At 46.7% G+C, this 27,938-nt stretch overlaps 2 protein-coding genes across 2 annotated transcripts in view; one reads left to right on the top strand and one right to left on the bottom strand.

Moving 5' to 3' along the window:
• CHAD (chondroadherin) overlaps nucleotides 1–5,860 on the top strand; it is a 96,726-nt gene extending 90,866 nt beyond the window's left edge. The window contains exon 4 of the mRNA XM_086930827.1: nucleotides 5,765–5,860. The gene's annotated coding sequence lies outside the window, so the exon portion shown is untranslated. The remainder of the gene's footprint in view (nucleotides 1–5,764) is intronic.
• The window catches only part of ACSF2 (acyl-CoA synthetase family member 2), a 652,634-nt gene that overhangs the window by 247,597 nt on the left and 377,099 nt on the right, over nucleotides 1–27,938 (bottom strand). Inside the window, exon 9 of the mRNA XM_086930824.1 lies at nucleotides 11,159–11,250. Within this exon, the coding sequence (XP_086786950.1) occupies nucleotides 11,159–11,250 (92 nt within the window). The remainder of the gene's footprint in view (nucleotides 1–11,158; nucleotides 11,251–27,938) is intronic.

Here is a 27,938-nt window from a genome sequence, read left to right as displayed (position 1 = left end):
TAAATACATAGTATAAACTTTCCTCATGTCTCATTTTTATTTATTGTGGACAAGTACGAATGAGAGAACGAAATGAGGTGACCTGCTACTGCGACCATGAGAGGGACAGAGTGTTGTGTACTGAGGTGCCAAATCACTGATCTCTCTGGAATGGTTAGGAGGGCAAGTGAGGCATGATGAGCTAGTCAGATTCTGGTCCATAGATGCTGACAGGGTATGATGACTCAGTCTCTTCATGCTGATGTTCTCTGGTCCCAAGCATACTGCCGTTACTGAGCAGAATCCCTGAAACATTATAAGGGAGGTGACATACAAGGCCACCTTGTCAGAGTGTGTAGGTAAAGTAGGTAGCATAAGGAAATGAAAATGTTGAAGGAAGAAGCGGTCTATGTGGATATCTGCAGCATGAACCAGGAAGGTACACATGCAAGAGGGTGTGTGTCAAATGGTGCTTGCTGTGAAACAGATAATCATTGCTGAACAAGCTCATGGCTACACGAAGGTGACTGAGTAATAGGCAATTTCAAATTCTATGTCAGGACCGGAGGCTTCGGATTATGCCTTCTTCCTTCGCTTTATTTTTTACAGCCGCATCATAAAACCTCATGAAACTACATGTCCCATGAACACTTGGGAAATCAAAAAAGTCTTAACAGGAGTCATTCCTCTCTGTCCACACTCCGACCAGCCACCATAGTCCATATACGCTGTTTCCTCTTCATTCGCTGCTCTGCAGCAAGTTAAGTCGTTTTTTCCTTATCTCCTTTCTTTTGGGGGTTTATGATGTTATTTGCTGGTAGCGCTTGTGCTTATCTGTTTCTTTACAGATTCCCTTGTGGTCGTGGGCTGCTTAGAGCATGTCTAACGTGATTTTTTGCCCAGAGATTGGTGCGGTGTGGTCCTCCCACCACTAGGGGGCATACATCCCTCTCTGTGGGCAGCCGAGTTTCAAAACTCGCATCACAGAGTTTTCCGACGATCGCTGCCCTCAAGGAGGCGCCTGCCTCTTGCCACCCGGTGTGACGCCCTTTGGGGTCGGTATTGCCCTATTTTATCTGTGAACGCCCTCTGTGGCTCTGTATTGAGTGCTGCTTCTGACACCCTGCTGCATCGCAATACGCACCAGGTGCTGTGGGACACAGTCCCGGGTGGCTTGCTCTGTGACAAGAAAGGGCTGGAGTGTCCCCAGGGCTCTGCCCGTTTATCGTGCGCCTTTGGCCACCTGCATTCGCCTGGGCTCCCTCCCAGCTCCTAATCTTGTGCCTTTTCAGGGCTCTTCATTAGTGCTACTGCACGCACGCTGCCTGAAGCTCCTTTAGTCCCTGCGGAGCCTAACTTACCTCAGCATGCAGGGGGAGCAAGGCCAGTACCAGGAGGAGGATCCCCTAAAAAACCTCCCCTGGGATGATGATTTTTATCAGGCAGTAGATAATTCTATTTATAAGGCTGTAGATCAGGAAATTGGGTCCCTTGAGCAGCGACTGTCAGAGTGATTGGACGAAGCTTATGCGAAGTTGGCTGCTTCTATTCCTACACCTGCTCCCACCCCTGTCCCCACTCCCTCTTCCCCACCTAGCAAGAAGTGGTTGATACAGATGCTTTTGCGCGCTTAAAAGGCGCCTTTTTGGCACAGGCGGCCCCTCCACCTGTCCAATTGCACCCTACTTAGGGTACTCCACCAACCCCGCGGACCTCCTCTCCTGATCGCCTTGACGATGGGAAGTCCCCCGATCCTGATAAGGAGGCGAGTTCCTCTAGGTCCTGGCTCCCAGCCCCGGCCACTGCCCCAGCGGGGTCTTCGGACATGGTGGATCCGGACGATATCGTCCAACCGAGGTCTTCAGACTGGGTCCATGGGGACAAGGTGGCCCAATATGTGGCGAGTCGTCTGTGTAAGCCCATGGATAAAGACGCTTGCAGCCTCCGGGTGGAGTGTCCCCACCCCAGTTTGGAAGGGAAGGTGGCGTTGACACCGAAGATCGACCCAAAGATAGCGACATTTCTAGCGAAGTTTGTTAGGGACCCTAAGAAGGGTACTGACCGTTTTTGTTATTCTCTGTGGTCAGACACTAGCACCTAGACATAATAGATACATTCAGCTGCTGTTTTTGGCGCACCTGTCAAGACAATCTGCTCGATGCAGTAGGGCCTGTTACCAAGATATTAGACATGGCTAAGGAGGCCAAGGTGTCATGGGGCCCTAATCTCCCCGGAGGTTCTTTCCAATTGGGCGCAGCTTGCGATCGTGTTCATAGGGAATGCGAACTGCGCGCTCTCCACAGAGAGACGGAGGTCCCTCCTTATTAAGGTAGACCCCAAGTTGGGTGACCTCGCCTCCTCGGAGGCAGGTGCTGTGGCCCAGGGTGGCCTATTTGGAGACCCCTTCGTCAAGGAGTTGGGGAAATCCGTTGCAACGTTCACCTCTCTTGACAGGAGGCAATCCAACATTCGGAAAGTGTTTACCCCTCAGGTTTTCGAGAGGGCTGGACGAGGCAGAGGCCACTGGTTCAGCCACTTCACCAGCTCCGATCGGGTGCAAGACTCCAGTCGTGGGAAATTCCAGGACAACGCCCGCTTCAATAACTTCTATCCAACAAGAGGGCAGAAGTTCAGTGGTCGTGGAAGCCATAGAGGCCAGCAGCAAGGTGCTGGAAGAGAAGAGTGTGCTGCCATCAGCGAGCTTACAAGTGGGGGGGGCGCTTGGCACAATTCTTCACGGCATGGGTTTCCCTCATAAGCTATGCTTGGGTGCTGCAGACGGTCCAGGGCTTCCAGTTGGAGTTTCATGGCCGTCCACATCAGCTATATCGCCCCGTCCCATTACTTTCTCGCAGCGCGATGCAGGTTTGGTGCACAACAAGGTGTTCGCCCTCCTCCAAAAAGGGGCGATTTGTCACATGCTAGAGCATCCAGGTGGTTTTCTCAGCAATCTCTTTTTAGTCGACAATGTCGACGGTGACCAACGTCCGGTCATCAATTTAAAAGACTTCAACGAGTGGCTGGTGTACCGCCACTTCAAAATGGAGGGTATTCACCTCCTCCGGGACATCTTACGTCCACTCAATTGGATGGTCAGGCTTGACCTGAAGGAATGCCAACCTGATGGTGCCTATTTTTCCCCCTCATCAGCATTTTCTGCAGTTCAAGTGGGAAGGTCAGGTTTATGAGTTCACCACACTCCCTTTCGGTCTATCCTCCGCTCCGTGGTGCTTCACGAAGGTCCTTCGGCTTGTAGTGGAGTTCCTGCGGGCTCGGGGAGTGCGGATGATCATCTACTTGGGCGACATGTTGTTTCTAGACCAGTGCCCCAAGCGGCTGTCAACCCAATTGCAGACCGCGGTCAACCTCCTTCAGGGTTTGGGGTTCGTTATAAATGAGAAAAAGTCCCTGCTGGTCCCAGTCCAAAGCGCAACCTTTTTGGGTTTCAATATCGACTTCCTGTCTTCCACTCTGTGTCTTTCCGCCAGAAAGATGGCAAAGATCAGACATGAGCTAAGTCAGACCTTGGCGAAACTGCAGATCTCTTTACGCCAGTTGGCGCGATTGGTCGTCATCTCGCTTCGTCAATTCAGGTCATATTTCCCGGGCCCTTGCATTATCGGGCCATGCAGCGCCTGAAGGCGTATCACCTCAGACAGGGGTAGACGTATTCACAGTTGATTCCATTGTTGGACGAGGTGAGGGACGAGATGAAATGGTGGCTCAAGCAAATGGAGGCCTGGAATGGCCGTGCGATATTCGGTTGAGGCCCAGATATTTTTATCGAGTCTGACGCCAGTCGCTCCGGGTGGGGGGCCAGGTGCGGAGAGTTTTCCAGAGGTGGAGCCTGGTCCACTCATGAGCAGTCGCTACACATCAACTGCTCGGAGTTACTAGCGGGTACATTTGCAGTTCAATGCTGGACGAAGGACAGAGTGCCGTTGTGTGTCCTCCTCAGGATGGACAATGTCTCGGCGGTACGGTACATCAACCACCTGGAGGGTACCAGGCCCAGGATGTTGGCGGATCTAGCCAAGGATTTTTGGCACTTTTGCCTGGACAACCGGGTTTCCGATTGGCACTCCTGTCCCCTACTGGATGCCAGCATTTGGAAGCTGGACCCTCAGGTTTTTTCCCTCCTGTTGGAAACGTGGGGCCCCTTCCCGGTAGACCGGTTTGCGTCGCGACTGGATCATCAGTTACCAAGATTTTTTAGCTGGCGACCGGATCCACTGACGGAGGCGACAGATGCTTTTCTCCAGGACTGGCAGGGAGAATAGGGCTATGCCTTCCCTCCGTTTTCCATGATCACGCGAGTGTCAATGCTGCTGGGCTATCAACAGGCAGAGGTGGGCTTGATCACGCCTTGGTGGAGGTCTCAAGTTTCGTTTTCGGTTCTACTGGAACTTTCTTGGGATTTTCCAATCCGACTCCCCCACTATCCTCATATTTTTCTCAATCATCGACTAGTACAAGAAGGAACGCCGAGGTTGATGGCCTGGAGGATCTCCGGCGTCGCTGGATGCTCCCAGGCCTTTCGGGAAAGGCTGAGGACTTGCTCTCCAAGGCGTGGGCAGATAGCACGACCAAGAGATATCGATCAGCCTGGCACCAATGGTGTCGTTGGTGTATGTGACGGAGTGTTGATCCCGTGGGGGCAGATGTAGTCTATGTCCTTAATTTTTTTTCAGGTTTGGCAGAGGATGGGCTGGCCTATCGGTCAATTAACACCTTCCGTTCAGCGATCTCTGCCGGTCACATGGTGGTACAGGGATCCCCTGTCGGCGAACATTCCCCCAGAACCGCGGAACTCCGTCCTCTGGGATGTGAACAGGATTTTGAACCTTTTTCTGTCTTGGGAACCAAATAGATTTCTCTCTCGTAAAGAGGTGACAGACAAGTTGGCAATGTTGTTATGTCTGGTTTCCTGCAGGCCTTTCTCAGACATAAGAGCCTTGGACATTTCTGCCAGAGTCTTTTCACCGGAAGGGGTATTTATCACAGTAGGTAGAAGAACCAAGTCCAACACAAGGGTTATTTCATACCCAGCTTTTCCAGACTCACCTAAACTGTGTGTAGTGTAGTGCATCTGTGCCTATGAAGAGATGACTGATGCATCTCGCCCGCCAGGTGAGAGACAACTGCTCATTGCTCTATGCAAGCCGTACAAGGCAGTCTCATCCCCGACCATCGCCAGATGGGTGCGTTGGGTAATGCAGGAGGCGGGATCGATACTAAACAGTATGGCTGTAAGTAATCTATTCATGGGTCTCTCTAAGTTTAGTCATGAGTTGATGATGTTGTTGCACAATTGATGTTTTCCTTGTGCTATGTGATCGGTAAACAACAACCTAGGCAGATAAAATAAAATGGGATAGTGGCATAATAAATCTCGAGGAGATTTATTATGCCACTTTCCCATTTTATGTAGTAAACGAATGAATAATTGTGTGTTATATTGATTCGTATACTTTAATGTATATTGATTCTTTGATATGTGATGATACAATCTTTTTTATATATATGAAATTTATGTCTTTTTTTAATATACATGTTAATAAATACTAGAAACTGATTTCACTGGTAGCTCTCTTTCCTTAATATCTTTGTTCAATATTGTATTTTAATTATGATTGCCTAGGTTGTTGTTTACCGATCAGTTATTTTCCCTGACCTAGGAATCTTGAATTCTATATAATCAGGGGGTCCTTGATACCTACACATTATTCCTTGTGCTATGTTATATTGGCTTTCGGTTCCGCCTCTGACACTGCCTCTTTTGCAGGAAATGATGGTGCCAAACAGGATGTGTGACATTCGACAGGACGTGCTCCGAGCGAAGAAAAAGGAAGAGGAAATAGCGTAGATGGACTATGGTGGCTGGTCGGAGTGTGGACAGAGAGGAAGGACTCCTGTTAAGACTTTTCTGATTTCCTCAGTGTTCATGGGAAATGTGATTTTGTGATGTTTTAAATTGCTGCTTTAAAAAAAAAGCGAAGGAAGAAGGCATAATCCTCACCTCCGTGTCCTTAATAGAATTGAAACTTACCAGCACGAAGGCTAGGCAAATTTTGATTCTAGTGGACATTCACTTAACATACTCCTTTCTCCCGAAGTATATATTTGCTACTAAGCGATTAGCAGTGAGGCTGCAAAATATAAGGTTCATAAATGAATCTTAGAGAGTGGTTGAGTCTCAAGTTCTGAATATTTTGAGGCAGCTCACAATTTTTAGAGGAAGGACCGCAAAGAAAGATGTTCGAATTCTAGGACATTGGGAACATTCTGCATTAAATTAGGCGTGTTGAGATGCACTGTAATCAGGGTAAGTTCTGGTAGAACTGATCAGAGAAAATGTAAAAGACAAGTCATATAGTAGAAAACAGGGAGAGTGAACTATGAGTGAGACAAAGACTGCTACCATTGTTTTAACAAGCTGATAAACGCCAGGTGTTTGTGTTGCATACTCTGGGTTTATTTGTAGTATTAGAAGAATAACAGCCCTTTGTATATATTTTGACGCTTGCAGATGTGTTGCGCACACAAGTAGTTTGTGAAAGGTGCTGTGGTTGAAAATGCCATCTCCGCTGTAGATAAGGTGTTTACCATTGGAGACTTGTACGCGGTTTTGTCAGTTTGTGGGTTTCACCCAAATGTCTATTGAGACGCTTTTGGAAGGGACAATGCGCGAGGAGCACTAGGAGGGGAGGGGGTGGATATATGCGTGAATGTTTGGATGCCTTGTATGAAGTTGGAAATTTCAATGGTGAGGAATGTCGGGGAGGTTCTGCCAAACGAGTTTGAGTTGAACAGTTTCACATAGCAGTCAGTCTATAACGAGGACAAGCTTCAGAAGGTTAGTTCATGAGGAGGTGAATCATCTGTTTGTTGCTACAGAATTGTTGACAGAATGAGGTTTTGACTTTTGTTTTTGTGGTAAATGACTTCTATGTCTCTTCCCTCTCTACCACTTCATCAGAATGTCCAGTGACATCATAGAATATTTGAGTGCCTTTCTGGAGCTACATTGCCAGTTAGTCATCTCAGGCTGAGCAGCTGGTAGCTCGCTCCTGGTGGGGTTTCTTTCTACTAACTTATCTCCTGCTATCTTGCCACCTACCTATCCTGTCAATAAAGAGTTGTCTACAACTACACCTGGACTACTGATCATCATTTTGTGTACCACAGTTTGGCGACGTTTCTTGGACTAACCTACGCTGCAAGGAAAGTGGATTGAAACTCAGCATTAAGGAAACCAAGGACTGTTCTGGAACCCAGTTAAAGTTAAAACAGGAGTAAGCTAATGTTCTGCTAAAATCCGAGAAACGCCCAGTAAACCCCACCAGTGTCCGTTTCATCTTGGACAGCCTGTACCCTGGGCGTTTGTCTTGTGAAGGAGCCAACTGCCATCTTGCTGTCATCTGGAGAATCAAGACTCGTGTCCCTTAACATCAATGCACAATTTTCTTTTGCCTTGAAAAAGTCTCCATGAGACGAAACACGTGTCGGCAGGACAAGCTGGAAATACCTGTAATATATATGAAATAAAGATTTGAAGTCTAACATCTGGTCTGGATCCGTATTTTTGGAAGTCCATTTCCTATCAATGAACTCTAACCTTAACACTTGTGAATGATAATAATCATTTGGAATACTACGTAATTTTGAGAGTGCTTGATATACCTGTTTTCTTTTGTGGTTCTTAATATTAGCAATTTTTGCTAGTTCAACACCCCTGGTGGTGGGTGTATAACAGGACAATAGTGCACCTCATATGAATAATTGCATAAAATTTACATTACACGTATACGTGCTTTGAGAACTGTATTACTTGTATGTGCGGACGTTTTCTCTGTCAGAGAAACACTACCACCACATAACCATTTTGTGTCATCTGGAGATTGATTGTCTCCAGCCACAAAAGCGTGTGAGATTCAGCTGGCCTGATCACCCTACTGCGTCTCTATGGATTTTGCACTGTGACAGTTCACCCTCTCTACAACTACTGTGGCACAGGTGAGACTAGTGTGTTCTCCCACAGTATGGGCACGTTTTCTCATGTCAGCGCTTCCTGCGTCGGATTTCACGGAGGTGCCCAGGCGCAAGCAGCACTTTCTCCCTCACAACAGCCATCACCATCGGTGGTATCCTCAGTGACCTGTCATGCATCTATGGTAAAGCATGTATAACCTGGGTTTTGAGGCATTTTTGTTTGTCTATTTTTGTGATCAATATGGTGCCACGCGTAATTGACAGTTTAACTGGCAACTTTCGAACACCCCAAGACATGGCAAATTTGAAGCAGATATTTCTCCCACTCAAACTATTGTTGTCAGCATCGATAAAGACGTAAGGAAACTGACTACAAGGTGGTGAGACATTAAGACTTTATTTATTTTTTAAAAAGTGACTGTGCGAAAGATTTAGATGTTTTAACTCATCGGCATCCCATATCCTGAGTGAATGGTCACACGATTTATTATGGTGTTTGTACGCTACCTGCTTGGTTTAATTGTCGCGTGGTGTCTCACTGCTTCACAACGGATTAGATTCTCACCAAGTGTCTGACTGGTAACCAACGGTATTTCTCCCTTCTGGTCTTCCATTCTCTACGCTCTCTGCTGCACTTCTGATGACGTATTAGAATGCTTAAAGGTGTTGGTGGATGACAGTGATGACGCTCTCAGCATTCCTTCAATCAACGCTTGCTCCTCATTCAACGATGTCACTTGTTTGTCTACGTGACTCTGACCAATCTCTTTTCACGGTCTGCTCACGTCACGAATAGAAGCCATTTTAATTACGTCAGCCTCCAGTATGCTAACTACGCCGATCGGTCTCCACAGTAACGGTCTCCGATAGTCACGGCGTGCATTCGCAAATCTTTTGTATGTTTTAGGTCTCATTTCTGCAAGCAATTCCTGCGCTTTAAGTCTGCTTCAGCGATACACACGCTGTTTGTGTATCCGTCAGCTACAGGTCTCAAGGTACTTTTCTCTGCATTGACTATAGGTCTCGAGGTACTTGGTTATTTACGCGCTCACCTCAGTGATACACACGTTATTTGTGTATCTATCAGCAACAAGAATTTTGATCTCGTTGACAACACGCACAGAGTTTGTACCAGCCATACACATGCTCTTGGTGTCTTTGGCAGTAGTAGTATGTCTACTTTACAGTATATTACAGCAATACGCTAGAACAATGTCTTCATTTATCACCAGTTGTGTATCATTTCTTTCACGTGGAGAAGTTGTTTCACACAATTCTTACGTTGTTTTCAAGGTGTACCCTTTCATTAGGGGAGGTTGTCAGTGTGTGGCTACTGTGTTCTTTGTTCCAAGGGGGTTAGTATCCTCCGGTGTACCCTTTCTTGGGGAGGTGGGGTGCGTGGTCAGCGCTACCCTGTAGAGAAGTTGCGTCACACAATCTACATTGTCTTCATGGTGTACCCTTTCATTAGGGGAGGTTGTCAGTGTGTGGCTAATGTGTTCTTTGTTCCAGGGGGGTTGGTATCCTCTGGTGTACCCTTTCTTGGGGAGGTTGGGTGCGTGGTCAGCGCTACCCTTTAGAGAAGTTGCGTCACACAATCTACGTTGTCTTCATGGTGTACCCTTTTATTAGGGGAGGTTGCCAGTGTGTGACTACTGTATTATTTGTTCCAGGAGGAGTAATATCCTCTTGTGTACCCTTTCTTGGGGAGGTGGGGTGCGTGGTCAGCGCCACCCTTTGGAGAAGTTGCATCACACAAATGATTTTACTTGTCTTTATGGTGTACCCTTTTATTAGGGGAGGTTGTCAGTGTGTGACTACTGTGTTATTTTTTCCAGGGGGAGTAATATCCTCTGGTGTACCCTTTCTTGGGGAGGTGGGGGCGTGGTCGGCGCCACCCTTTGGAGAAGTTGCGCCACACAATTTATTTTACTTGTCTTTATGGTGTACCCTTAGTGGGGAGGTTGTCAGTGTGTGATTACTGTGTTATTTGTTTCAGGTGGTGTAGTATCTTCTGGTGTATCCTTCCTTGGGGAGTCGTTTTTTCCCCACAGTTTTAGGTTGCTTTTCTAGGTGTACCCTTGGAGTGGAGGTTGTTAGTGCACGTCTTGCACTATTCCTTATTGCAATGGCATATTGCTTCCATCTGCACACACTTGCACACACTTCATCATTTGATTGTCATACCCTCTTCGGTCTACCAGGGTCGTTACCTTGTTTTACTAAGGAGGGTGGATGGGCATGTAACAATGTAATTTGCATTCTTGTGTTTTTGACCATGACCATTTGTGCATCTTATGTGTATCTCTCTACATGCCTTTCTCATTTCTTTTGTTTCTGTTTCCACACTTTGGTTTCCTGCTTTCAGAGTTATTTCTTTGCCTTGCTTTTGTGCCTACAGTTTCCTCTGAATTCTTGCGCTTGGTCTTAACTTCTTTCTTGCTGTTGTTCTATAACGAAGGAGGATGTGTGGTAAATGACTTCTATGTCTCTTCCCTCTCTACCACTTCATCAGAATGTCCCGTGACATCATAGAACGTTTGAGTGCCTTTCTGGAGCTACATTGTCAGTTAGTCATCTCAGGCTGAGCAGCTGGTAGCTCGCTCCTGGTGGGGTTTCTTTCTACTAACTTATCTCCTGCTATCTTGCCACCCACCTATTATGTCAATAAAGAGTTGTCTACAACTACACCTGGACTACGGATCATCATTTTGTGTACCACAGTTTTCTCCTTGTTTTATTGCAATACTAGGTTATCGTTATGCTGGGTCTGGTGGTTCAGTGAACTAATGCACCCACTTCCACTATCATGTTTGACCTCACAGTCAAAGGTTTGAGCCCTGGTGGGTCTACTTAGCCTTTCATCCTTCCAATGTAGATAAAGTAAATACTATTGAGTTGGGTAACAATAAGATACCTCATGAGCAGAATATGTGCTTCACAGATACATATTGCATTTTTAACTTTGGTGTAGAGATCAAGATGAGATGAACACAGTATGCAAATCTAGTGGATCAGCCCCATGAAGCAAATAAGAACAATAAGTACTCTACAGGCTTCTGGATTTTGAAACCAACTGAGCTGGCCGAAAATCTGTCTTTTTTTCTATCAGACCAGATTATGCCTAATTAGAGCTGGATGGTGGATTAGCGGGATAAGTATCCTATCCATGACCATGAATACTCACCTCCAACAAGGCTGGAAACGTCATAGCTGAAGAAGTCTGGCTGGCTCAATATGTCAATAAACATGGTCGGCGTGCCATACAGGTGTGTGCATCTGGATGGTAAACAAGACAATAGGTTAATCTTTAGCAAAGGCATTCCCTCTTACAGACCCTATAGGTGAGCATCACCACTTCGACGCATCTAAACTTTTTGCACTTATTCACCCTTCATATGGGAAATATATAATTTGAGGAAGTTGAATTTCTTGAAAATTGCCAAGATCAATTCAAGTAATGGATACCTCAATTCAAACAGAGCCTAAGTCCATCCAAAAGGGAATCATTATTATCTCCACCTCCTGATGACTCCACAATACTAATTATCTTGCTTTCCTTACTCCACTTAAAATTCTTGGTAGTCAGGTAAAAATAAGCAAAACTCTTGTGATTCTTCCTAGATAAGATACTAGTCTCGAACTAGAGAATAATATTAAACATATGGTGAAAGGGACCTGTCTCCTATTGAGGATGTTAAGAAAATGAAAATATTTCACTCCCAAATAGACATGAAAAATGTTGTAGAAGCACTAGGACTTAAAGTTGACTCAGGCAATACCCTATTGGTGGTCTTTACTAAATCCAGGTTAAGTCTCTTAAAAGCAATAATACATGCAGCTGTACCCCTTGTCACTGGCACCACCAGTGAGGACCACATTGCCCTAGTGCTCAAGGATCTTGGCTGCCACATGAAGCAAAGTGTTTCTACAAATTAGCATGCATTATGTTCACTTCAACCTATCTTGCTTCCTGAAATAAAAGTGTTCTAAGACTAGAAAGCCCTGAAAGCTTTGAAGCACAAAACCCAGAAACAACCTTTGCTGGTGGCAAGTTATAGGATATGGCAGAACAGATGTGGTGACTGAGGCGGTTAGAGATCCTGAGGTAATTTTGCAGGGATGACACCTACACCCATTTACAGCTGAAACCCAGACATGAGAACTACATCAGTATCTCAGAATGCTTTGATCGCATATACTTATTAAGGAGTCCTAGAGTGACTCTGATTCATTCTTGCATTGGGCCACTAAACCAACAACAATAAACACATGTGCAAACTTAACAAGCGTATGCAAGATAAATTAACATAATAAAAGGAGAAACAAGAAAACATGCCATTGCCTAAATGTGGTGGAAATAAGCTAGTAATAAAATATACAGTGACACATAGGAGCAGATCTACAATGTGCAATGGTATTATACATAGTGTATCATTGTTATAAGGTTTCAATATGGCTAACACGCGTAGGAGTATTGTGTTAGTGAGTAAAACAATGACTATGCATTATACCATTTCCAGATGCACACTCAGTAAACATCGCATTTGGTGGCCATCTTGAAATGGTAAAACAGTGACTCACTCTGAACACTACAAGTTGGCTATCTGGTTTAGAAGCAGTGGCCATACAGTATGTAGTGCACAGCAGATAAAATGAGCTGCCAGAGCCCTGTAGCACTGCCTTGTGAGTTGCAGGGTGTTCTAAATTTGCAATATAAGAAAAGGAAGAAAGAATGAAAAGGGACCAATGTGAGGAGAAAAAAGAAAACCATGGCACTGAAACACTAATTTTCAGATAGATGTGCATATGTGAGCAGGCAAAAAGCTGTCATTTACAGGGTATTAGATCCCCCAGCTGAAGAGGGCTGACAGATTGTGTCATGCTTTCTGCATAGAAAGAAGCAGAACGCGAGGGACACTTAAAAAGACAACTGTCAGAAAATGTCTGATCTAGAGCTCCTCTATTGTTATGTTATGTTATGTTATTTGTGTCTTTTATAGCGCTCGGCTACTCCAAAGAGTGTCCCGGCGCTTTATTGACAGCCTGAAAAGACAAACACAACACATAGATTAAAAGAGAACAGGGCAGCAGAAGAAATGCGTTACTTACCTGTAACTGCAGTTATCCAGTATTAGTGTCTTTCATAGATTCACATGCCTGAATCATTCCCCGTCGTCGAGACGGGAGCCTCCGGTATATAAAAAAGTAATGTCCTAAGACATACATAAAGAGATTAGGTCTAAGGGTCTCACCTTAGTAGCCTATCTAGGTCCTTATGCAGGAAGGACCAAATAGAGTAGGCTCCAGGGTCCCACCTTGGTAGCCTATCTGAGTCCTTTTGTAAAAAAGGACCAAAGTAAAAGAAACAACCAATCAGCTACTACCTCCCTCTAGAACCTTCCTGTGAGGAGCCTCAGTCTCTCAGATTTTCGTACGCACCAAGTTGGTAGGTGTAAACCTGTTAGAGAGAGGTGAGTCCTGCCAGGGGAGGCGGGAGGGTGCATGTGAATCTATGAAAGACACTAATACTGGATAACTGCAGTTACAGGTAAGTAACGCATTTCTTATCCAGTATTTGGGTGTCTTTCATAGATTCACATGCCTGAATCAGAGTAGCAAGCAATACAATATGCACATCCTGTGTTGATACAGAACATATACATCTGCAAATAAGGAACATTAGTGACTGTATAGCAACAGCATACAATGTCATGCAGAATCTAGTAATAAAGAAATGTGCATACCAGTCCAGGATGGTGGGAAGTAGGAGGGCTCACCTCACTGAAATAGATGGCGAAGCACCGCTCTGCCCACTGCTGCGTCTTTCGTCAGCTCAGCATCCAAGCAGTAGTGCCTGGTGAAGGTATGCGGGGACTTCCAGGTCGCCGCTCTACAGATGTCCAGGAGTGGCACTCCAGCAAACAGAGCCGCCGACGTAGACATGGCCCTGGTGGAGTGGGCTTTGGCCCGTGAGTCCAGAGGTCGTCCTGCCTGTTCGTGACAGAGAGTTATAGCTGAAGAGATCCATCTTGATAAACTTTGCTTTGATAGGGGCATGCCCTTCCTAGGTCTGCTGAATGCGACGAAGAGTTGGGATGACTTCCTGAATTGTCTTGTTCTATCCAGATAGAATTTGAGGCATCTCTGAAGGTCTAAAGAGTGCAGTGATCTCTCAGCCGGAGTAGATGGGTTCGGAAAGAATGATTTAAGAACCACGGGCTCATTTAAATGGAAGTCCGAAGGGACTTTGGGTATGAATCGTGGGTTAGTACGCAGGATGACTCTGTCCTCTTTGAATTGTAAGAACGGGTCCTGGATGGATAGGGCTTGCAATTCGCCTACTCTTCTGGCCGAGGTTAGTGCCAGTAGGAGGGCTGTCTTCCACGACAGGAATTTGATATCCGATTTGTGGATAGGCTCAAAGGGATGCCTCATCAACTGGTGAAGAACTACGTTGAGTTGCCACGTTGGAGGGACAGGTTTTGGTCTAGGGAAGGACCTAAAAAGGCCCTTTAGGAATTGTTTGATGAGCCTGTCCGCCCACAGGGAGGGGCCCCCAGAAGTTCGAGTGAACCTAGAAATTGCTGCCAGGTGGACCTTGATGGACGCATGGGCAAGGCCTGAGTGCGCCAGGTGTAGGAGGTATGGCAGGAGTTGTTGGGGAGTGACCTGGAAGGGATGTAGACCTTCCTTCTCACACCAGACGCAGAAGCGTTTCCACTTGAGAGTATAAGTCTTTTTTGTGCTGTCAGCTCTAGCGTTGGACAGGACGTCTTTGCACTCCTGTGGTATGTTTAGATGACTGAACTCGCGGTATTCAGGAGCCAGGCTGACAATTTCAGAGGGCCCAGGTTCGGGTGGAGAACCTGCCCGTGAGACATCGTGAGTAGGGTCGGGTAACTGTGTAGGCGAAGAGGTGGATGGACCGATAGGCGATGGAGCTCCGTGTACCAGTGCTGCCTCGGCCAGGATGGGGCGATGAGGATCAGGGTGCAGGGCTCCGATTTCATTTTCCTGATTACCCTGGGTATCAGTGGGAATGGCGGAAAGGCGTAAGCAAACACGTTCTGCCAAGCTATGGAAAATGCATTCCCTAGTGTTCCTGGTTGGGGAAGCCTGCTTGCGAAGCTTGGGCATCTGGCGTTCTCCCTGGTGGCGAAGAGGTCTATCTGTGGTGTCCCCCACTTCGCGAAGATGTAGTCCAATGCACTCTCGTCTAACTCCCATTCGTGGGATAGGGACTGTTCCCTGCTGAGGGCGTCCGCCAGGACGTTGTCTTTGCCCGGAACGTATTCGGCTTTGAGGGTGATGCCATGTTGTAGAAGCCAGTTTCAAACTCTCTGAGATTCTCGAGAGAGAGAGAGCGAGCGCGTCCCTCCCTGTTTGTTCAGGTAGTGCATCGTCGTGGTGTTGTCTGTCCTGACTAGCACTGGGGAGTTTCGGATGCGCGGGAGGAACGATTGGAGCGCCAGGAAGACTGCCCGTAGCTCCAGAATGTTGATGTGGAGTTTGGATTCCTGTGGCGTCCATTTTCCGTTGGTCTGTAGTTCTTGCAGGACTGCACCCCAGCCCTCCAAGGATGCGTCCGTGGTGATGATATGTGGTTGCGCCGGAAGCAGGAACGGTAGTCCTTGCGACAGGTGTTTGGCTGATCTCCACCATTGTAGACTGTTGATCATAGGTTGGGTGACTCGTATGTGGTCCTCGAAGGATCCCGCCGCTTGTGTCCACTGTTTTGACAGTTCTTCCTGCAGGGGGCGCATTTTTAGGCGGCAGTGCGGGATGAGCAGGATACATGACGACATCATGCCAAGGAGCGACTTGAAGATACGGACGGTCAGAGTCTTTTTGGATGCCACTGACCTGGCCAAGGAGATGAGTTTCGACTTTCTCTCCTGTGATGGAAAGGCCTTTGTGCATTCCGTGTCCAGGGTCGCTCCAAGAAAGGTGATGACTTGGGTTGGTGTTAGGGATGACTTTTCCTTGTTGAGGGTCAAGCCGAGGTGGCGGAAAAGATGCAGACAGGCGCTGGAAGATGCGGCTGCGGCTGCTCTCGACGGAGCCTTTACCAGCCAGTCGTCCAGGTAAGGGAAGACCTGGTGACCCTGCTGGCGGAGATAGGCTGCGACAGGAGAAAGGCATTTCGTAAAGATCCTTGGAGCAGATTTGAGGCCGAAGGGGAGGACGCGGAATTGGTAGTGTACCCCTGCGACTGCAAACCTTAGGAACTTCCTGTGTCCCTTGAGGATAGGGATGTGGTAATAGGCGTCCTGTAGGTCTAGTGATGTCATATAGTCGCCTTTTTCCAGGAGTCCCAGGATCTCTTGTAGCGTGACCATCCGGAACGACTGCTTCTTTAAAAACACATTGAGAGCTCTCAAGTCGAGGATCGGTCGCCATTTCTTCCCCTTTTTGTGGATGAGGAAGAAGTGGGAATAGAAGCCCTCCCCCTTCTGGGCTTGTGGAACTTTTTCTATTGCGCCCTTCTGAAGCATGGAAGCTAGTTCTTGGAGAAGCAGCCGTAGGTGTTTGTGAGGGCGCTTGACAGGTGGTGTCCGTGGGGGGTTTGAGAGGAATTCCAGAGAGTGGCCGAATTGAAGAAGTTGTAGAACCCACCGGTCCGTTGTTATTTGCCGCCAATTTTGAAGGTAAAAGGAAAGTTTTCCTCCAAGTCGCAAAGAAAGCGATGGTGGAGGGGCTGGCCAATTGGTAGAGTCATTGGCGATTGCCTGCTGGTCTCTTCTGTCCTTTTCCTCTGTAGGACGATTTGTTGAAGGAGGACTGACGTCCCGACTGGTTTTGGCGCTGTTGGAATTGCGTCTTACCCTGTGAGTATGAGTAAGAGGACTTATTTTGGTAAGAGCCTCTATAGGAGGATTGTCCCCTCCCCCTGTTGGTACGAAAGGACTGATTGCGAGATTGCAGAGTGCCTAGGGCTCTGGCTGTGTCGGTGTCCTTCTTGATTGCAGTGAGGGCTTCGTCAATCTTTTCACCGAAAAGATGATCACCATCATAAGGCATATCAAGGATTTTGGTTTGGACCTCCTGTCTGAAAGAGGTGGCCTTAAGCCAGCCTTGGCGTCTTAGGACAGCGGCGCCTGCCAGCTGTCTGAATCCAGTCATGGCCACGTCAATGGCGCAGTCGATCAGTTCTGAAGCCGAAGTTTGGCCCTCGAGGAGGAGCGAGTGTGCCTCCGCTTTTAGATCTTCTGGCAGGTCAGCAAGGTAGGGCGCGATGTCCGCCCAGAGTTGACGGTTGTAGCGCCCGAGAAGTGCAATGGAATTGGCGATCTTCACCGTCGTCGCAGAGGTAGTGGAAAAACGTTTCCCAACTGCATCCAACTTCCTGCCTTCTTTATCTGGTGGGGTCGATAAAGGTGATGCAGGGTTACGCGAGTTCTTCTGCGCCGCCTGGGTGACCACAGAGTCCGCCTTGGGGTGACCCGTAAGGCATGCTGGAGCCGACGAAGTAGCTCTATATTTTTTGTCCAGTCTGGGTACGATTACCTGCAGGGAAGCTGGAGACTGCATGAGCTGTTTGCCCTGTTTGAGTAGATAATCAATGATCGGGATCGATCTTGTAGTTTTCTTTGTAGGTTCCTTGAAGTCATAGAGGAAACAGTCAGTTTCCTGAGTTTCCATGGACATATGGAACCTTTTGGCTGCCCTTTCCATGAGGTTATGGAAACCTCCAATATCTGCCGGCGGAGACTCAGAGGATTGTGGCTCCGGAGAGGCTGGAGAGTGAGTGACGTAGTCTTGGTCCGCATCCACGTCCGTATCGTCGTCTCGGACTTCCCCTTCTTCGTGTTCCCTTTCCTCATCCTCGGACGAGACGGGGTCTTGAGCAGGGTCCTGTGTCCTAGGAAGAACCAGTGGAGGGGGCTTATGTCTTGGCACCTGCGCAGGAACGGTCACAGCTGGCTGCGGAGTTGGCGGAGCAACAGGAGTGGCCTTCTGTGGAAACCTCTCTTTGTAGTCCTGAATGAGGAAGCGCAAGTCTGAAACTAAGGAGGCTGGCAAGCACACCATTGGAGTCACCTGGGTGTGAACTTGGGTAGACACAACTGGAGGAACAGATTCTTCGACCTCCTGCTCTTCGTCCGTACTTTGGCACTTGACAATCAAGTCTGAAGGGCTAGTGGCCTGGGTAAACATCTCCTCCTCCGGTTCTTGGTCCTGTAAGAAGCAGGATGGCGTCAGCTGTTGGACCTTACTAGGCGATGTCATCTCCGGAGTAATCGGTATTTTGGTGATTCTGATGGAGACATGGGATGTTTGAGCATCCATCGCATGTGATAGGAGCTCAGATTCTTTCCAGGTACCAGCCGCCGTCAATGCTTGTGACGATGGCTTCGTCAAGGAGCTTTCCATCACTGGTTGAATTTTGGTCTTCGTCGACGGTGCGTCCGTCGACGACGCTCTCGTCGACGGTGTCTTTGGTAACTTTTCCGCTGTCGACTGCTTCGTCGTCGGCGCCGTCGTCGACGGAGTGCCCTTCGTCGACGGAGTGCCCTTCGTCGACGGCCTCGTCGACGGTGTGACCTTAGTCGATGGTGTCGTCGTCGACGTCCTCGTCGACGGACGTGCCGTCGACGGTGTGCTCCTAGTCAACGACGGAGCGGAGGATGAAAGCGGTCTTCCTGCCGACGACGAGTGAGTTAGGGTCGTCGATGAGGAGGACGCCGACGACGCCATCGTCGTCAATACCGTCGTCGTCGATGTAGAGACGGTCTTTAGCGATGAGGTGGTCGCCGATTGCGCCGTCGTCATCGTAAGCAGTGGTTGCTTCCTGGGGACAGGAAGGTCCTTGCTAGACACGGTAGGCTTGCCCTCTGAAGACTTTTTTGACTTCTTAGGAGGGGTGTCCGAGTGGCCAGGCGAGGAAGCCCTAGGCCTCTTCAGGGAAAACTGTGAGGCGCCAGACATGCTCTCACCTTCAGAAATCAGGTCGCCTTCCGGTTTGTCCTTAAGCCTGTTTAGCCAAATTAGAAGTCTCCCTTCCCGGTCTTTCTGGGTCTTGTGGGAGAATTTACGGCAAATCCTGCAGTCTATGGACTTGTGGTGAGGATAGAGGCAATATAGGCAATCCTCATGTTCGTCGTCCACGTGAAGCCTCAGTTTGCCACAGGAGGCACAAGGATGAAAAAGTGCTCTCTTCTTGCTATCAGCCATAGCCAGAAAGTCGAAAAAACTGTAAAGTTAGAAGAATATTCCTGAGGAGAACTCAGGTGGAGACTCCCTAGCACAACGTGCGGTAGAAAATCTGAGAGACTGAGGCTCCTCACAGGAAGGTTCTAGAGGGAGGTAGTAGCTGATTGGTTGTTTCTTTTACTTTGGTCCTTTTTTTTACAAAAGGACTCAGATAGGCTACCAAGGTGGGACCCTGGAGCCTACTCTATTTGGTCCTTCCTGCATAAGGACCTAGATAGGCTACTAAGGTGAGACCCTTAGACCTAATCTCTTTATGTATGTCTTAGGACATTACTTTTTTATATACCGGAGGCTCCCGTCTCGACGACGGGGAATGATTCAGGCATGTGAATCTATGAAAGACACCCAAATACTGGATAATGAAGAGATCTAGGAAGCAAAAAGCCAAGTTTTCAGGCCCTTCCTGAAGGCCAACAAGTTTGAGGTGTACGTATATCTATGTGTCAGACACCATTTGGGGACACAGGCAGAAGTGCTACTGTGCCCTAACCCTTGTGGTTAGGTTGTTTGCCCCTGGTGTTAACATTACAATTGCTCTGCACACAAGGCCAAATACAATCCTTTCTGCACAGAACTCTCAAGTATAGAGTGGCAAGACCTCAGAAAACAACAGTAAAGCAACAGGCGCTATTACATTATGGACATAATGTCCACTCAGTGCGCATCTTTAATGTAAAAAATAAGCACTGTAATCACACAGCAGAGCTAAATACTACATAATTCAATTAAAATGACATACAGGTTTGCAAACTAAGTTGAGTTAAACGTGAGGCGATAAACCCTCCTCGTAATGGTATTCCCTTCCTCCAGCTGTGGTCAAGATCCCAGATGTACAGTCTCCAATAAACTACAGGTTTAGACCTGATTAGGTGCACATAACTCGGATTCTCTCACAGGTCAACTGTGCATCTCAGTTCAATGGCTTTACTCTTTGTCAATAGATTTTAGCATGCAAAGCAGGCTGGTCTATGCACGTTAAAGTGTCTTTTCCTTAGTGCAGACTAAGCCCCATATTTTACCTGCAGCAGTTTGGGCTGCACACCGGATGCGGTAAGCTTCACTCATAGCATTGGCTCGTCTCATGCAGGGACTGTGGGACAAAGTTTGCAGGAAAGATAAGTGGGGTAGATTTGAGCAGCAGAATTCACTCATCTTCAGACCAGTGTTCTGGTGTAGCTGCGACGGCCTCTAGGCCAAATCCTTTGCAGTGGTATCTTTCTGGCAGCTGTAGCCTCTGGGCCAAATCGGGCTTCCTGCTTCAGGGGAAACACGGCCTTCCCTCACAGAGGTAGCAGAAACAGCACCAGTCTCTCACGCCTACTGGAAATTGCCGGGTGCACATGACATATTTCTGGTGTAGCCTTATGGAACTCACATGAAAATTCTATAGAGCAACCAGGGGACCAACCACAAATTGTGTCACTCGTGGCTTTGCTCTCTGGGCAAGCCAACTTTCTCTGGGCTTGTTGCACTCAGGGACATGCCACACTTTTCCACCTTCACAGTCTCATCCTGCAGAGCCAGGCACACTCCTTGCCTCTCTAACGAGGCACCCAGACTTTTAGGTACTTCATGCAGACCCTCAGCTCTTCCAGCAGAAAGGGCAGACTTCAGGTAACGTCCCATCACCCCATGGAGACTGGCTGTCAGCCAGGTACCAGTCCTTTTTGTACAGAAGTTCTCTAAGTGTTCTTCACAGCACTCCCTTCCTTGGCTAAGAAGAACCTCGGACTGGAACTAAGTGGGGTGGTTATTTTTCAAATGTAATTTTCAGGCTGTTCGCCAGATACAACCATTGCACAAACTGCTGACTCTTGCAACAGGTGGCAGTAGGGATGGCTCCAAGCAGGAATATCCAAAACAGGGGCACAATAATTTGCAAGGTTTCTGCATCTATTAGTCGACGGACGAAAATGCCCCTTTGAAACCAGTTACACATGCCCATACATCGACATCCTCTGACAGGTATTCTACAGTCCTTAGGGCAGAAAAGAAGAGATGTAAAAAACTTGAACGCATCTGGAGAGCACAACATAAGCATTCAGATAGAGGGATATATAAAAGCGCTCTAGCAATATACCATACTAACCTTAAAAAAGCGCGAAAGGCTCATATTTCCCAGCAATTGGAGGAAGCTGGCTCCAATTCCAGGACTTTATTCAATATAGTTAAATCTTATGCAAACCCTAAAGCCTGTGAAATGACTGAATCTCCATCGCAAGTCCTGTGTGAGAATGTTGCGTCATACCTTACCCAGAAAATTGATCTTATCTACCAAAAAATTACTTCAGCCAACCCCATTACCATCTCTGATACACTCAATGTAGCTCCATCGCAGGACAGCTCCCACTGATTGTGTTCCTTCCCACTTCTTTGCCCTAAGGAAGTCGAAACCTTGTTAGTTAAAACAGAATCAGGCTCCCCGCTGGATATTATACCTGCCAAAATTGCTGCTAAATTTGTTGAACAGCTTGCCCCTCCTATTTGTACCATTCTTAACAATTCCCTTATTAATGGTTGTCTCCCAGTCTCATGGAAAGATGCGCAAATCATTCCCCTACGCAAGAATTTCAAAGCCCCTATCACAGACCTTAGCAACTATCGTCCCATCTCGTTGCTTCCCCTACAAACTAAATTAATTGAGAAGCATATTAATAGACATCTTTCAGAGTATTTAGAATCTACACAACAGCTTGATGCTTCCCAATCAGGGTTTAGAGTTAAACATAGTACCGAATCTGCCCTTATTGAAGTTACGGACAATATTCGGATGCTCTGGATAAAGATCAGGCAGCACTTCTTGTGCTGCTTGATCTTTCAGCAGCTTTTGATACGGTCTCCCATCAGATCTTATTGGAGAGACTGGAGAGGATTGGTGTTAGAGGATTGGCTTTACAATGGCTCACCAGCTTCCTGACAGACAGGACACAGACCGTAACTATGGGTACTTTTAGATCTACCACGACTAAAGTTACCAAAGGGGTTCCACAGGGCTCATGCCTGAGCCCGTCCCTTTTTAATATTTATGTTTCACCTTTAGCCAGGCTGATGAGAGATTTAGGCTTTACCCCTATCTCGTACGCTGACGATACTCAGCTCCTCCTGACCTTTGACAAAAAAAAACACTAACATCCATCTTAGATTTTTGGATGGCATGAAAGCCATTGCTGTTTGGATGCAGACCAACTTTCTGCAACTTAATGCGGGGAAGTCAGAGATAATGCTGTTCGGAGGAGCCGAAATATGCTGGACACCTACCTGGTGGCCTGAGGAATTAGGTACCGCCCCCATCCCCAAGGAGGCGGTTGAAAATTTGGGGGTCAGAATTGATCGCAAACTGACTTTGGAGACACATGCCAATACCACGGCGGGGTCTTGCTATTACATTCTGGGTCTCCTATGTAGGATTTTTCCCCTTCTGCCCACTTCTACTAAGAAAACCCTGATGCAGGTCTTGGTACTCAGCAGGATTGATTACTGTAATGCCCATTTGTTCTCAGCAAACACTTCGGCTATTAAGAGATTACAGGTCATACAAAACACCGCTGCTCGCCTTACAGTTGATGCACCAGCTAGAATACCATCAGCACCTCTCCTAAATCAGCTACATTGGCTCCCTATCATAAAAAGAATACAGTTTAAAATAGGATGTATCATCGAAAAGGCGCTCAGAGGGTTGGGACCTATATATCTGACCTGCAAATTGATCCCCTATTCTCCTATACGCTCTCTTAGATCTATCTCAGAGCTACTGATTACTGTTCCGAGGATCAAAAAAGCACGTAGTGGAGCCAAAGCTTTTTCCTACAAGGCCCCTATTTTCTGGAACCACCTGCCTCTACATTTACGTGCCTGCTCCAATCTGATCCTATTTAAAAAAATGTTAAAAACATATCTTTTTTAATCATTCACTGGCACTGTTATGATGTTTAGTCCCAAGCGCCGAGATACCCTCATGGGTGATTCAGCGCTATATAAATTAATAAACATAAACATAAACATTAGTCATCAACATAACTACTCATCTGAACAACAGAAACTGCAGTCCTACCCCTCACCCCAACCATCTACCAAATGAGATTGTCCAGGAGGATTTAATCAGCAGTTGTTTGCTAACAAGGTCCTCACTGAATTTCTAAACATAGCTCTGTCTAGTCCTTCATCACCTCAGTGTCTGGGTCTCCACCCTCCAGCTACAGAAATGCAGGCAATACATGTAGACTCTATGGGAGAAGCTAGTACCATCCTCTATCATGTGCCACGTCAAAAGGAGGGGCATCCAAAACAGACAGCACTGGCCCCAGCACTCAGACTCATGCAATACACAGTCCTACTACCATACATGTTCTGCACACTCACTGCACATACATGGACATGGGATGCCAACACAAAGTTATGAGTTTCACATAAAAGCATAACCTTGCACGAGAGAAGGCAGTAAGCTGCTTTCGCCTTAACACAGCAAAGCATCCACTACAGTCTTACATTGAAGAACAAGGTGTGCTGCCACCACTGATTTATATGATGGTCAGCACTCTGGTGCACCCCTCCAAGTCACAGAAAAGGTTCAGGTCTTTGCACTACTAGTGATAGGTACAGGCTTCTGCGCGCACACGCGAACACACACACACACCATGAGGCCGGAGCACAAATGAAAATTCAGGATACTAGTTTGGCCTGCAAGTCAGCACACAGGGCAGAGGTGCACACTCATTCTACCATACAAGGACGTTCTCGTCCCAGCAGTAGGTATGCATTTTAACCCCCTCAGTCCCTCCTAATAAGGTCTAACAACAATTTTAACTCAGCAAATCATCTATGTGGTAAATGTAAATGTAGATGTAGTAGTATTTGTACAGCACACCGAATCGACCCCCGAACGGGTATCTCAGGCGCTTGTACGCTTCCCGCTGTGGAACCCTTCCTGGCTTTTCCCTGTGAAGTGCCCACTCCTGGGCACCCCAAGGTGAAGCCAGGCATCCTAGCGTTGTTGGGCCCATTGTGGAGATTAAGCAAGCTATTGCCCAGAGTTGCAGAGTGGGACCCATGATTAGAATAGGCACCGAGGCGAGAATTATCAGGTCGAAGCGGGAATTGAACCCTGGTCCCGGGCTAGTCCTCTGCATCAGGGTCTGCTGCTCTAACCATTGAGCCACACTTCTCCTCTATGCCCAGGGTTTGTCAAAAGGGGTTAAATAACACCAAAACCTTAACTACCCACGTAATCGCTTAGATTCCATTAACACAATTATTAACACAGTGAAATAGCAACCCACCCTTTAAGGTCAATTGGCCCGAACATAAGCTTTGCCCTCACAATCCCTGTGTCTAGCCAGCTCCATTTTTCATAACGTTTCATGATTAATCTGAACAGACCTATACACTCTGGCATAATGTTTCCCATATAAAGTAATATGATATACAGCATTTACCACTCGCTTGATGTCATAACCAACTCAAACTTCTTGTGTTAAATAAACTTCTCCACAAGGCGATCATAACTATTACAATCAATCCGTTTTAAATATGTTCAAAACGTCAGTTGGCAAAATATATACAACCATTTTTAAGAGGGCCTAAAATTACAGTGAAAATCTGCTACCCCCAGAGTTTGTCAGAAAGGGTGCCAGCATCAAATCTGTGGGATCCCATGTAACACAATACATATCTCTTTACACTCTAGAATACATGTAAACGCAATTTACTATTAAAGGCCTACTATATTTAGCATAAACTTTGCCAAAAGCAATCATTAGGTATACAGTCATAAAATTACAAATAGGTACAAACTACTCTTAGCAAAACAAGGTATAACCACTATTAAGAGGACCTAAAAAGGACAGTCACAGAGAAAACATACTACCTGGTCAAAAGGGGTAATAAGCACCAAAACCATTCCCTACTACTGTAATTTATAGGTTCCATGTAGCAAAATGCCCGTCTATAAGATTCAAGTCAGTGTAACACATTTCCACTATTAGAGGCCTCCTGGCATTAGCATATGCTTTCTCACGATAAATGAGTCAGGCATACTGCCTCTGTCGTAACATTTCATGATAAATAGATCAGGCCTATGGCATCTGACATAACATTTCAAAATGAACCAATCAAGCCCGCATCTTTTACCTTTGGATAGTCATCATCATTAGCGGAGGCCTACTGTGCTGAACATAACGTACCCACAAGGCAACAATGCATACACTCTTCCACAGGATAAAACGTGCAATGCAAGCACTCTTGTAGTTGAAAGGCACAACTTCTTCCCAATCAGTTGCTGTACTAAAGGTAATCACAATGAGGGCGGAGCCAAAAACCATTTCTCAGTAGTGCTAAGCATCCTAAAGCTCTTTTTCTGTTGATCACAAAGTCTAACAACAGCTGTCAAGGTGTACCTAAACATACAGGGAAACATAAAAATAGTCAACAACGTTGGGAAATAGGAAAGCATAAAGGAAGGCAAATGGAAACAGAAAAGCAGCAGCAAAAAGCATAAAGCAGGACCATATATTTTTTTTAAGATACACTTTTCTTCATGGTCACTCTGCAACACCTACTTAAAATATCTCTATTTCTAGCAAATAGGTACTTTGTCCCCTAAAGGCAAGAACTGAAAATGTTTGCGCACAGTATTCAGCCATTTTTAGGTCTCGCCTACACAGCGCGCATGCGCTGCATAGGAGAGAGACCTGTAGCCATCGGCACAGCTATCCCTGCAAAGACGTGCACGTGTTGCATTGCTTGCAATGGCAACGTGTGCACGTCTGGCGATTTCCTTGTGGGAGCTTGTGACGCCATATGTCTGCACGCTCCCGCAAGGGAATCGCGCTGGCCCCCTTCCCCTCGCCCCTGCTCTCCCACCTTGCTCTTCTCTCTTTGATGCTGGTGTCAGCTCTCCTTTGCTCCTCAGTCCTGCCTCGCTTTCCCATGTTGAACACTCTTCCTCGTTGTTACTTGGGCCAATATTTTTAGCAATACTGCATGCAGTATAGGTCCACAGAACAAAATCATCAGGCCAATATGTCCACTAGTTCACTCAGTTTATTTCCCAGCCTCCGGGGCCAGCGGGTCACACCTGCACTCTAGTGCTTTGAAAACGTTATTATAAAATGTAACACCGCCCCTGGTTTAGGGTAATGTTACATTTTATATTGTTTTCAAAACACGCAGCAGAGGTGTGGTGTTTGCGCACAGGGTCGTTAACCAATGACGTCCATCGGGCCCTGGTATAATTGCATTGCCTGCCATGTGCTAGGGCCGATTCACGCCTTCTCGCCACCTGACGGACCTTGTGCACAGTAACCAGCCAGGCCAGCAGCCCAGTCCGCCTCAAGATCAGGCGCCGATCCCACCACCCGAGGCAGTTTCGCTGCCTGCTGCGCCGGTAATACTGACAGGCAGCGATGAACTGCCATTCCTCAGCTGCCTTTGGTTTCTCGGATTGCATGGTCGAAAGGGTGCTGGCCGTAATTACACCTATTAGTGAGTTAGCGTTGGGTGAAGCGCCTGGGGATTGCAGACCCGCTTCATTCAGTTTGGGGCAAGCAGGCAGCTCAACAGAGCATAAGCTGTGGTCTGTGTCAAATTTCTGTGAGTGGGAAGAGCCAGGTTTTTATTTGCATACAACATAGGGGACTAATGCAGCTTCTTGTTACTTTTACTAAAAGTGCAACACATCATATTTAAATAGTTCACTTTTCTAAATGGAGGTAAATATGACTTTTTTAAATGTTGTCTTTGGTATAGTTCAATATAACTTTACCAAGATAGTTGGTGCATTTGCAAGCAATGCTTCAACCATATTGAAATAGTAAAGAATGATAATAAAATATTTCTAGGATGGTCGCATATGAGCGCATGCGTGCAGACGTGCCAGGTGCCATCTTAGAAATGTTTTTGTTATGGTTAGTCCTGAGAAGTCTACTCGGGTTTTTATCCTACTGAGGTTGAATGATGAAGTGAATTCTATTGAATGAGATAGCAATAAACAGCAGTTGAGGATACTTGGGATTGTATGCTTCAACCATCTTGAAATAGTAAAGAATGATAATAAAATATTTCTAAGATGGCCGCATATGAGTGCATGCGTGCAGACACGCCAGTTGCCATCTTGGAAATGTTTTTGTTACGGTTAGTCCTGAGAAGCCTACACAGATTTTTTATCCTTCTGCGGTTGAATGATGAAGTTAATTCTATTGAATGGGATAGCAATAAACAGCAGTTGAGGATACCTGGGATTGTATGCTTTAGCACATTAAAGTCAGATCTATCATCTCAGCTAGTGGTTTTTCACAAACCATAAAATTCAATGTAGAAGAAGCTATGCTAGGCACTGTGTCAGTGTTATAACATGTGCATATTTTATGTGGTAGTGTCTTAAGACGTTCTGACTGTCAGTAATAATGCAATAACAACACCATTAATAAATACAATAATCAGTATAATCATTCATTTTTTAATCTGGATGTCAGCGGCACGCCTGATGTGCCCAGCTTCTAAGTGCTGCACACATTTTGTTTGTCGCTTGCTAGCCCATGAACAGATTGGGAGGGGATAGCTCATTTCCTACTGTAGAAACAGTACAGTCTTGTGTTTCAGCCATGTCTCTGCCGGAATGGGGCGTGCAGGGCACTGACACGCACCTCTCCCGCGCTGAAGCCGTTGACATTGCACTCCGGAGACCCCCTGCTGTCACCGGGTCTAATTTCACCAAGCTTGGTCATGAACTCCAGCGTGACACCCGGGAGAGGCAG

Source organism: Lissotriton vulgaris, chromosome 7 (genome assembly GCF_964263255.1).
Source record: "Lissotriton vulgaris chromosome 7, aLisVul1.2, whole genome shotgun sequence".
In the NCBI taxonomy this organism is placed as follows: domain Eukaryota; kingdom Metazoa; phylum Chordata; class Amphibia; order Caudata; family Salamandridae; genus Lissotriton; species Lissotriton vulgaris.
Note: the sequence above shows the minus strand (reverse complement) of the source record. Positions and strands in the feature narration are given on the sequence as shown.